The sequence below is a fragment of the Coffea arabica genome, chromosome 5c (genome assembly GCF_036785885.1).
Source record: "Coffea arabica cultivar ET-39 chromosome 5c, Coffea Arabica ET-39 HiFi, whole genome shotgun sequence".
Classification (NCBI taxonomy): Eukaryota; Viridiplantae; Streptophyta; class Magnoliopsida; order Gentianales; family Rubiaceae; genus Coffea; species Coffea arabica.
In genome coordinates this window covers 38252800-38266027 of record NC_092319.1, presented here as the reverse complement: position 1 = coordinate 38266027, position 13228 = coordinate 38252800, and the positions used below count along the sequence as shown (strand labels likewise).

Sequence of the window (13228 nt, the reverse complement as noted above, 5' to 3'; positions counted from 1 at the left end):
CGCATTGCATCAGTTTCTCTTATATAAATGAGGTACACATTGCCTCAGTTTCTCCGATATGAATAGGTAGCTTGACACCTTGTATCGTGATTGACATTATTTCAGTTCAGTTTAGTTTATTTGAATGTTTAGCTAAGCAAGCGAATCAAAGTTGCTTTTCTTTTAGTGTTGTGCTTGTAGTCTTATCAACTGGTTATATTGTTCATAGCAGTACTTATAGCAGTGCTTGTTGCCTTATCAACTTGTTATATTTCCTTTGAAGCTGAAGTTTAATAGCAGTACTTATTTCTTGAGCTGATTTTGTGGAATAGTTCGGGGCTGATTTTGATTTTCTGGAACTGATTTTGGTTTTTTTTTTTGGGCTGATTTTTAATGTACAGCTTTAATTATTGAGGTTCTTATTGGATTGCATATTTTAGCCAAGCAACCTAAGTATTGTTACTTCTCCTTCAGTGTTTTAATCCTCCTCTTATCTACTTGTTTTACTCTATTACAGATAAATGATATTTAAACAAAATTTTGGGAGCTGTCTATAGCAAAGACTGAAGGACGTTAAAGACAAAGTCGCAATTTGCTCATGCAAGGGTTCGCTTGGATATTCTTTGGTTTCTTGAACTTAATTCCTTTTGTAAACGTACCTTATGAATATGTGATATTTGGGCATAGTGTTACTTTTGTAGACCTTGTTGGGTAATGTGCACCTCAATATGACATTTGAGTACTTAATATGCTATATTGGCATGTAGCCTAATGCAACAACTACTTTTGATTATCAATTGTTTAAGTTACTTCTTTCTATTTATTTTAGATAAATAATTTACCATGCTAAATTGTGAGTTTATTGAAATGGAGCTGATAATGTTGAAGATCACTAATGACAAAAAAAGCTGTTGCAGAATAAGAATGAAAAACTCTTTGTGACAACAAACCGTGTCACTAACTCCAAACTTCAATTGTGACAACAAATGTTGTCAATAAGTATATCATATAAGTGACACATTGTGACACTTTTCAGTGACAACCCTAATCAATACATCTCTGACAACACGCTAAGTCGTCAATAAAACTCTTTCACATTGTTGTCACTAATGACAACCATTCACTGACGACTTTTTGTGTTGTCACTATATACTTTTACCGACGGAGGTATAGTGACGACTCTGTGACGATTCAAAAGTCGTCAATAAAAGTCGTTAGTAACGACATTTCTAGGTCTTGTGATGACATGTTGTTGTCACTGATGACCAAATTTCTTGTAGTGAATTTTGGCCAAAGATATGATTACAAAAGTGGGTGCTTGGTAAACATTGGGAAGGAATGGGTATCAAATTTAATAATCAAATTTTTACTTTTAATTTCTTTTTTCTTTTCATATCTTTCTTCTTCCTCGTTCAGATGCTTATCCCCCATATATATCCACCATAATCCCATTGAACCAGCACCCAACCATGACAATACCCATTGAACTAGCTCCTAACCACCACCAATTAGTATCTATATTGAATTTTGGTAAAGACAATGGAGCTTCAGAAGCAACAATCCCAGTGATGCAATGATAGCCGAAGCAGATCCGGATTTGATTTTGTCAAAGTTTATGACCAGAAATTGTGAGTATACTTGCATAATTTCAATACCCCAATCGTCAACACAAAGGAAGGCTTCCACAGCAGCTATATTTCAGCAAAAATAAAAAGGCAATTGGGTCGGTAGTTAAGAGGAAGAGCCCTGGGAATCTCGGTGCTGCCACAGAGGATTGGAAAAGTGAGTGACAAGAAGAGGGAGGCGACAACCATGGAGGATGGGGAGAATGAGTAACAAGAAGGTAAAGAGGTAGAGAGAGATTGGGTTGATGTGGAGAGAGAGCAAGAAGAGAGAGCTACGTGAGGAAGAGAAGGGACCAAAAGGTTTTTTTTTTTTTTTTTTTTTTTTTTTTTTTTTTTTTTTTTTTTTTTTTTTTTTTTTAAGAATTTGGAATCAAATGTGGGATTCATCAAAACCCTCCAATCTAGTTGGATATTGGGGGTGGCTGGTTTTTATAATTCATTCCAAGATTTGAGCCAAGCAACAATTATGGGATTCAATCCAATTCTTGATTCCTATGCCCTCCAACCAAACACCCCCTAATTTTGACCGGGACAACGCATCAATACGTTCATCACGTTTTTTGGACTAATAATGGAACTAAGATGTTGATCTCTGCCAGACCTTCTTTCTTTGTTTAATTTCATGGATTGGATGCCTAATTGATATGATAGTTGGCAACTTGAAGTAAACTTCTACTCCGATCCACTAATGAAAATGGACGCATTTTATCCAACATTCATACCGTTTTCTTGGCGTGTTTATTCACTTATTAATATGATTATGGACTATCTATAAAAGGTACGCATCAATACACTCGGATTAAACCAAAACAACATTATAGATAAAATTTCTAGATAAACACAAAGATCTGGTCAAATATTTCACAATTAAATAGACATGAACTCAAGATGTCTAATTCTTGGAGTTCAAACATTTTCAATTGAAAAGAGGTTACGGAACAAATATTTTCGTTTTTTTTTAATTTTTCTAAAAAAAGAAAATCTTTGTGTTCCCCTCAACTGCGGTCCTACAAATAGTCCTCCTCAATTCATCAGCATTATACTTCACACCGCACCAACTTTTTTCCTTCTTTCTTCTCCTCCTTTGGTTCTGTGAAAAAACAATGGCAAAGAGTTTAGCTATAGCATCCCTCCAAATTGTCAGCGTGCTTTTACTAGCGAGCTTAGGACAATCAAACACTGTGTTCAGAAATTTGACGGTGTACCTCCATGAATTTCAAAGTGGAGATGCTCAGTCTATTTTCCCAGTTGCTGGTCTCCCCAACGTAACTTGGGGCTATCACCAATTTGGAACTGTTTTTGTCATTGATAATACCTTGACACAAAGCGTTTCATTCAAATCCGCAGTAGTTGGTCGTTTGCAGGGCATTTCTGCAGTAGCATCCCTTGATGGCAACAACATGGAGCTTGCTGCAACGATTCTGTTCACTAATGGAAAGTACAAGGGTAGCACTGTGGAATTTAAAGGAATTGCCCTGCGGTCTATGCTTGTCAATGAAGTTGCAATTATAGGAGGAACCAAACAATTTCGGTATGCAACAGGTTATATTATCTCTGAGGTGCTCAGCGCTGTAGGAGGTTATCTTACTTTAAGGTTGAACCTCTACATTAGACAGGACATACCGGATGACTCCCCGGGTATTGCTTTTCATTAATATATGGATTAATTTCACTTTGCACCCATCAACTATTACTTAGATTGTAATTTATGCCCTCAACTTTCAATTTTAGCCTTAAGCACCTTGATCTTATAATTTTTCGTAATACAGTCCAATTAGCCAATTTCCGGCTGCTGGGACTGATTTCAGGTCAACATGGCTTAAAAAACAGAGCCCTTCACCCATTGGCAATTTTGTTACTAGATGACAACAACATTTTGGTGAAAAGGAAACAGTCTAATTAATTAACATAGAGTATATTACAAAAACTTTGTTTGAGAGTGTAAATTCTTTTTCACAAGCTACCCTCTTTGTTGGACAAACTCCTCGGATGAAGACCACCATATTATGTTTCTTTAGTGAGCTGGAAGGGTGATCAAGGTGAGGCTGATACTGGCCCCCTTTGGAGGACATCCATGACGTACGAAAATTTGGTTCTTTGCAATTATTTTAGCACTGCCCCGACAAACTTAGGACCATTATTGGCTTTCCAAAGCATGGGCTGTGTGAAAGTGAAAATTCGGTTCTTTGCAAGTATTGCAATACTGCTCGGACAACCTTTGGACCACTAACCGCTTCCCAATGCATGAGCTGTGCGAAAATTCAAATATACCAAACGACAAACCATTGAGCTGGCATTAAGTTTTTTGCGAATGACCTCAAAGGTTCCAAAATTTTAATGACCAAACGGATCCCTGTATGATTGGTTAAACAACCGAGGAATTCTGAATCATGCATCACAATTAACAAAATAGTCTTCAATCATGCCCACGTCATTAGCACTTGACGAGGTTTCCTCGTTCGTTACAATTTTAAAAACCTAATTACCTCATTTTTTTACAAGTTTAGAGATTGTTTATCGAATATAGGAGATCTTAGACGTCGATCACACAGGAAAGAGTGATCAATTACTAGTGGTTTTTAAATTTTTTTATTAGTTAAACTATCACAAATGCAAGAAATTACATCTACATTACAAATACGAAATAAAAGCAGTAAAAATAACAATAGAACGTTGTTAGGGTCACTGAATTTCTAATTATTTTTGTAAGTGAATCGACTGGTTAATTGAATGCTATTACCTTAACAAAGTTATGGCATAATTTTTTAATGAATGTGATACCCGTTTTCACCTATGTACCAACCATATTTGCAGCTAATTCATATTTACTCTTATAGTTATGAAATTAACTCTAAATTCATTAAATTTTATGAAATTACATGGAATAAGTTATTAAGGCCACAAAGGTGCACTTTTACTTTTATGAGTGTATTCCACAGGTTTAGCACTTCTTTGAACTAGTGTTAAATTCCAATTCTCATTACAAACTTAACATCTTAAAAATAGAATAGTTAATCGCCATTTAATAAAGATTGGATAAAAAAAATGCTAAATAACTTGTTCAAAATAATAGCATTAATTAACCAAACAAAATTCACAATCAAGACATAAAAAGTTCATTCATAACTCTAGATATAAATTTTAGAAATACATAATGATCACAAAATTCAAACTTGTATAACACCAAAACTTAGAATGAATTATGAAAGATAAAGAGGTGTAAAGGAAGAAAAGCCCTTGTCACAAGAGCTGCCTCCTTACTTTCTTCATCCTCCAACTTCATCATGGTTCAGTTTTAAACAAGAAAGGATAAACTAACTGCTCTAAACTACTCCTACACTAACCTAAACTAAGAGAATATGAAGCTACATTTCTATGATAAAGTTCTCTACTCTCCAAGATCCCTTGTTTCTTCCTTCAACAATGTTTATAGAGAGAGAAAGGAGTTCAATTGATGGTCTAGAGCCTTCATTTCAGTAGCAAAAACATCCCTTGAATTTCCATGAAAAGGTGAGCAAGTTTGAGCAAGTTGAACAAGTTGAGTAAGCTGCAACTGCACTCTCTGACTATAATCCAGCCCACAATCTGGCACTAGATCAGTTTACTGTTCATGGCCGGATTGGTGCTCTGTTTTGATCTTGGAAAAGTTGCAGTCTGCCTTGAATCCGACCTATAATCTGGGACCGAATTTTGGGCCAGATATTCTTCTGCCCTGCTTTGATGTAAAAATATCTCCATGAAGATGGCCAAATTAGCTCTTGTAGAAAAAAACATGAAAGTTGCATTTTATTGAGTTAGCTTTGCAACAACTGAAGAATCAAGTCATTTGGAGGTTTAGGTGTTAAGTTATGATCAAAATACTCCACACTAGTCAAAAGACTATTCCAGATTGTCACAACAAAAATGCATGTATGCATTTCAGCCTTTTGATCCTCAAAATGTGTAAATTGGACTTCATTGTCTCATGAGAATCATTTCAATCCAATAGGTGTAGTTCAAACTATAGCCAAAATACCGAAATATGTCAAGGCTGCCAATACTTTTCTTCCTTTGAGCATTTCATACTTTGATCATTTTGCATTTCATGTTTAGTTGAAATCACTTCAAATTATCAAGGATTATGCAAGTATTTTCTCATTTCATTCCAATTGATGATTGAATTATTAAAACCTACGAAAACATGAAACTTTCACACTTAATTCATAAAAATGCAATTTTTATCACTTCACCATAAAATGCAAAATTCAACTAAAAATGCATATAATTCATGACGCAAAAGCACACTAAAATGCATATAATTCACCACGATAAAGCACGTAAATTAAGCACTTATTAGCACTAATGGATAGACTTCAATCATGCAGAATTAGAACAGAATTTTCAGCACGTTTTTATTTATTTATTTTTTGCGCTAATGGAATAAAGATGTCAATTTCTGCTGGGTCTCCTTTTTTTTTTTTTTTTTGGTCTCATCTCATTGATTATACACCTAATTCATATTGAAAACTTCAGAAATATTCTACTTAAAATTCTTCAATAGTTAAGATCTGGGATGCCTCCGATTTCCAGTCACACCATTATACAGTATATGAAACAACAAATCATATCATAACAGTACTAATTGTGTGGATCCTCAAGTGATGGTTACTCTATAATTTTCTTGAACTCTGGAGGCGTTTGCTTCAGAACTTAAACGGTTTCCTCCATCTTTGTCCGTTTGCAAACTCAACACTAATGTATGTTCAAAGGGTCATCCTGGTTTTCGTTGGGCAGGTGGCATTTTGCGTGATAGCCAGGGGCATTTTTTGATGGCCCTTTCATATCATTTGGCTGAGTCATAATTAGGCATTGCTATTTGGAGTGAAGGCTTGTGTTTCTAGGGTTTCTAATGTCTATATTTGGAGTCTGATTCTTTGGTTTAGTGAATATTTTTAATGGTTTGGATTTAGTGAATATCCTTAATGGTTTGTATACTTGTCTGTAGAATCTAGAACGAGATTTGTTTGATCTTAGGCAATTTCAGCGCTATTTTATCGAATTACCCATTGTTATAGAGCAGCTAATCGCCTTGTTGAACGGCTGTCTAATGTTGCTGCTCTTTCTAATGGGGATTCCATTTATACTTCGTTTGCTAATTTGCCTAGTCTAGTTCGTGGTGATTTAAAGCTCGATAGGATAGGATTTCCATCTTTTCATAGAAGTTAATGTCTTGTAATTAGTTTTAACAGCATGGATATAAGGGAGTAGTACTCCACTACTCCTTTACATTTGCTGCCTTTTATATGAGGTTAGGTTTGGCCCCTTTCCTCCTCAAACTCTATGCTTTATTTAGAGCTTTCTATTTGTTAACAAAATAAAAGGCTGGCATTCCTCCCCATATACGAGATTTGCCATTAAAAAAAAAAAACTTGATCCACCTTATAAAATATACTAGTTTGATAACAATAAAATTCTTTCGCAAATCTCTTAAGCATGATGTAAATTACACTTGAGCTCAATTTGAGCTTGATACTTGGATCATTTACACTCTTAAAACAATCTTTCTGTGATCATCTACGCAAATAGATCCTTGAGTTCTTTATCAAAAACAAGATGTATCTTCCTTGTCTAGTTCGAAAGAAGCATTAACAAAAGGATTGTAGCCACACTAAGAAAAGTGCTTTCATTTCTTTGTATTAATGTATCCTTGTGAAATAGAAATAGGGAGGACTAACTAAGAGCTAAATTGGAATTAAGAAGACAGATAAATGTTGAAATATGCAGTGGGATTAAAAATACTTGGTCTAATTATATTAGTTACACAAGTAATTTTATTAACATTCTAATAAATATGGACGTATTTGATCAAGCATTCATACCGTTTTCTTGAACAAGTTTACTTGCTTTCTTAATATGATTACACATTATCTATAAAGGTATGATCAATACACTCGAATCGAACCTAAACAACATTGTTCTATTACGGGTATTCATATTTTGGAAAAAATCGAAAAATTGGCCAATCCAAACTAGATTGGATTTATCGAATTCGGAAAAACCAAGATATAAACTTTGATAAAATGGTTTGGAAATAGATATTAAAAATACAATACTGAGTTACCGATTATCAGCTGAATTATAAAAATTTTTCTAAATATAATTCTATATATATATATACACACACGTACTAAATATAAGAGCAAAACTTTATCCTATTACTAATACTAATTAGTGATTACTAATTAGCTAACTTAACTATAACTCTATTTTGAAGTCAAATTTGATCAAAATTGACATGTTGGAGTTTAGCTTCACAATTAAATTTAAAGTTCTTGTTTAATTCAATGTTATTTAAGAATTAAGATTATGAGTTAGGAATTAGGATTATGAGCCCCTTTATTTCCATATCATGTTTGTTTGAGTTCAGTTGATCGAATTTTGTTGAAAAAATATAAAAGATATTATTTTGTTAAAATAATTTTTTAGAGAAAATTAAAATATTTTTACTCACTATTGACATTTCGGATTTTGGATATTACCGAATTACTAGTTCTTTGATCCAATTTACCAAACTAAAGTTTGAATGGTAATCAGATATTGGTCTTAAAAAATTGACTCCTGATTCAGCAAAATTTTTTTCACTAAATTTCCAATTACCAGTCGATGAACGCCCCTAGTTGCTAATAATTCACAAATAATGGGATAAATACTAGGATTTAGTTAAATAAATTGACAATTATAAAGACATGAACGGAAGACATCTAATTCTTGGAGCTCAATCTATATTATTATAATATTAAACCTAGGCATTATTGACAAATGGTAATATTCAGTTACGTATCAAGTTTTCTAATGAAGTATCTCACCCGAAGTGCCAAGGACAACCCAATATGTAAACTAAGCTAGTTTACTAAGGGCGGAGACACATTGTTAGCTTAGTTTACAAAGTAATAGCTTAGTTTACAAACTTGATACGCAACTGAATATTAGTTTTCTAAACCAAGCTAGTATTTTGTTTTTTAATCTAATGTTTATAAATAGATGAAATATAATTGATAATTCATCAAAAGGTTGATTTTCTTGTGAAGGACAACCCAACTTTGAAGAAAAATATAAGTATCAAATCTGGTTAGGTAATTGAGAAAAAGTTGAGTAGTTGAAAAATGATTGCATTATTTGACTTATGACTTATTACAAGCAAAGCAAAGGAAAAATAGGAGAACCAAGCAATCTGTAAACTGGCTTGTTGAATAACCTAATAATGCAATAAGCTTGAAAAAACATTTTTCTCTCCAAGTTAGAACTTATAATAAATAATATTTATTGAATAATTTAATAATCTGACAACATAAAAAATAAAAAAATGCAAATCTAACAGGTACCATGAAAGCAACAACAAAGAGCATTTTAATGAAATACAACAGAGATACACATATTTTTGTCATTTAGACGTTAATGCATTCGTTTGAATAAGAAAGGAAAAAATTATTTGTAATAAAAAATGCATATTAAGGTATAAATGAATTAAAATAGAATTGATAACAAACATATATGAACATAAAGTCAAACACTACCAAATATTTTAATATGAACAAAATTAAAATAAATTTGAAACAGAAAAATGCACACTACATTAAGCAGCGGTAATAATCTTTTTCTTTACAATAAGATGAAATTAGTTTTAAATAATCTTTTTCGTTACATTAACAAAATAACAAAATGTCAAAGAATATAACAATTTGAAAAAATCCATGCAATTCGACGAATTTTAACAAATGCAACTTAATTTGTCAAATATAACTTTAAATGATAATTCATATTGAAATAAATATAAATATAAATATAAATAATAATGATGATAATAATGTAAACAAAGTGCAACATCTGTGACGCGTCACAACTAGAAAAGATGTACCTTGACCTCTGGAGCAAAACACTCCAGTACGTCTGCTAATGGTTACATCAAGACAAGGAATAAACTATGACTTAAGACTTTTTTTTTTCTTTCAAAAGTCATTCATTTATGTTATCAATATCTTTGATACATACAAAGACATGTACATACTAGCTGGCAACTGCCACATAATCACTTTGTGCAGTCATAGAGGTCCACACAGAAAGCTATTCTTCTACCTAGTTTCATTAATAAGATTAGTGACAAATTTCGCCAAATCATGACTACATGTGTTGATTTCTCGCTTAACAAAGGAGAAAGTACAACAAACCGTGACTCAAGGACCTTATTTTCTGCCGACACTAACTTGCTTTAGTTGATTGAGATGTAAATAGTACGAGTAATTCCAGAAATCATGGTATGAGTATCTATTTTTGGGACAAGGGGCACGGATGGTTGCACCTGCAATTATCCCCAACAGTTTTTGTCATTTTCAACAGCGCGTAACTTTGGTTACACACAGCGTAACTTTGTTTGCACAACATGTAATTTTAGTACAAAATTTTGCGGGTCCTACACACGGTGTGAAAATCGATGCACAACTTGTTATGTGAACCGCACAAAATTTTTTGGCCAAATCATGGCCATTAACTGCTCAGGAACGGTCAAACTGATGACCGTCCCTGCCCCATTTCCCTATTTTTGGGACGTTGATGATGATAAGAGACTGTATGACAATTACTAACATACTAGTACGGAGGCTTCAGGCTCTGGATTTTGCGACAATGATGACAATAACAGACTATCGATTGTGATATATTGATTTAGCACTACAAGGAGTACAAGAAGAAAAAGACCATTGAGGCCAGTTGGACTTTTGTGAAGGAGCAACATGTTTGCCATTTGGCTCATTGGAGCTTATTGAGGTTTGAGGCAAAGATGGGGCAAGATTGTTAAGTTTGTGATTTTTATTTATTGGGATCCGACAACACTTCTGTGCATTTTGACCTATGGAAATTTGTTTAAACTTTTATAATTTTGGCTCATTGGGACTTTTGTGAATTTGGCCCAGGGCCTTCTAATTTTGGCCTGTTGGAACTCATTGGGCCATTTGTGATCTTGGTTCGTTGGGTTTATTGGAACTTTTGAAGAAAAGGTAAAGCAAGTATACTATTTGTCAACATTGGATATATATTAAAAGTGAAGATTTGTTGAGTTTGTATTTGTATTATATTGAAAGTTTTACAAAGAAATCTCACCTTTTTATGGTTATTAATATATTGGGTTTTTTTTTCATCAAACCGAAGCTTTATTTATTTGGCAGAAAGACTTCGAGAAGAGGATACAAAGCGAGGGGGATGACCCCCCACCAAGAAACTATGACTACCGAGGGCGGCGAAACCGCACATGAGGGACTTGAAGCCTATCCAGCTGGAGGGCAGCGCGGGCCCTAGGAGGCAGAGATGCCTCAGAGGCGAGAACTGCATTTGAGGGAAGTTTAGATGACGCCAGTGCATCCGCTACTGAGTTCGCTTCCCGAAAAATGTGGGCTATAGAGGCATCCAAGGCTGCTACCATTGCTTTGATCTGGCGAATAGAGTTACAAAGAGGCCAACGTGAGGGGGCATCTGACGAGACCAAGCTAACCAGCACCCTGGAGTCCACCTCTATCTGGCAAGTCTGGTGATTCCCTTGCCGACAAAGCATCAACCCTTCCAATAGTGTCAGAGCCTCCGCCATAAGCACATCCTGATCCCCAAACTCCTTGTAGAATGCAAATACGAGATCCCCCTCTACTGATCGAAGAATCCCTCCGCCAATGGCTCCTGAAGACGAGACACTTGCGTTCGTATTCAACTTGCATCTGCCTTGTGGAGGCTTAACCTACGTGACCACCCGTGGTCGGGAAAGCCTCTTGCTGCTCCCCGGGACCCTCTTTGCCTATATACAATCCGTATCGCCTTTGAACGACTATGGTTGCAAGAGTCGACCCATACACATCTGCTCCATGAAGCTGCAGACTTGAGAGATGACGTGGCCCGACGATAGAGGCAAACCCTCAAATCATGCATGATTCCTAGCCTTCCAGAGGAACCACAAAACCAGGAGAGGGATAATAACACACACATGGTTTCGCATGACCGAGCAGTGAGAGAAGAACTAGGAAGCCAGCTTAGCAGATTCCCCACCTGCCGGTCCCGGATGCCAAACAAGCTATCGAAATACTGCCACACCGCCGATGCGACCGGCCCCAGAACAAATAGATGGTTGCGTGTTTCCACCGCATTCCCACAGCAACAGTACCTGGAGGCAAGCACCACCACCTTACGTTGGAGGGCATGGTCCAGAGGCACCCACTTGTGTAGCAGACGCCATGTAAAGAACGAGACCTTGAGTGGGACCACCGAGCTCCAGACCAGGGAGTGGACCATCGATAGGTTCCTTTTACATCGAACCTGCTCCCACGCAGATGCCACCGTGAACGTACCGGAGGACGATGCCCCCATACCTTCGTGTCTTTAACCCCAGGAAAGATCCGAAGTTACACAATGTGGCTAGGCAAAAGTTACCGAAAGCGATGCTCATCCCAACCATATGAGCGATATAGCTCTCCCACCCGCATATGTGGGCGGGTTGGTCTTGGCACCAGGGTAGCCCGAGAGACATCCATGCACCACCTATCATGTCAGAAGTCGACGAGACCCTTCCCTAGAGACCACCGAATACACTTCTCAACCCGATCTCTGACTCGATCCAAGCAACGCCACACGGCAGATGGATGGTCAACTTCTACCAGAAGAGGATGGTTACCTTTGATATAGTTATTATGCATAAATCTCGCCCAGATTGACCTGTTCTCCCTCAGACAACACCATAACTTGCACGAGAGAGCATCCACCACCGTATTAAACGAGCGAAAACCCTGTCCCGTTTCACCCTTTGGAAAGCAGACCTTCTTCCAAGTCACCCAATGGATCCTCTTGGAGTCTACAGAGTTATTACAGATTTTATTCAGAGCTACAATAACCGCCCTTGGAGGGGAGAGGACCTGTAGGCAATAGATGGGAAGGGAGCACAGAATGTGACGTACTAGGACTATTTTGCCGCCCATTGAAAGCAACCTCGAACTCCAATGATAAAGCTGGTGTCGCATTTTAGCCAGGAGGCCATCAAACATAGCGCAAGCGACCCTGCCCCTGAACATAGGCACCCCAGGTATGTGAAGGGTAATTTTTGTTCCCTGAATCCAAGAATTGAAGTAACCAAACTGTAGTGAGCTTCTGTCATCCTCAGTGAAGGAGAAAATGAGCTCTTGACGACATTCACCCGTTGGCCAGAACAAGCTTGGTAGCGTTGCAGCAGACATTTGATCGAGGTCAGAGCGTCCATTGAGCAGCTGGTGAAGATAATTGTGTCATCTGCAAATGCGAGGTACGGGATCTGAAGGCCAGCCGATACATAATACCGACTGATGGAAGCATCACAAAGTTGTTGAAGCCCCCTCCCAAGAAACTCGGCGACAAACAGAAATAACGCCGGGGAAAGGGGGTCACCTTGCCTGACCCCTTGAGTAGATTTAAAGAAGCCTACGGGTTCCCCATTGATTAGGACCAAGAACCAAGATTGGAGAACGTGCAGAATAACAAGTCTACCACTTGCTTCTCAAACCCAAATCGACGAAGCATGAATAATAAGAAGGACCAGTCCACTCTGTCATACACTTTCTCCAAGTCCAATTTTAGAACCAGAT

At 36.6% G+C, this 13228-nt stretch overlaps 1 protein-coding gene across 1 annotated transcript; it reads left to right on the top strand.

The window, feature by feature from the left end:
• Positions 1 to 2707: 2707 nt before the first annotated feature.
• On the top strand, positions 2708 to 3259 carry LOC113689394 (dirigent protein 22-like). Its single transcript, XM_027207172.1, has one exon. It carries the CDS (start codon positions 2708 to 2710, stop codon positions 3257 to 3259), a length of 552 nt encoding a protein of 183 aa, XP_027062973.1.
• The last annotated feature ends 9969 nt before the right edge of the window (positions 3260 to 13228 follow it).

Bases quoted from the DNA above. Each gene is read 5' to 3' on its own strand.
- LOC113689394 (XM_027207172.1), top strand. From the start codon at position 2,708: ATGGCAAAGAGTTTAGCTATAGCATCCCTCCAAATTGTCAGCGTGCTT.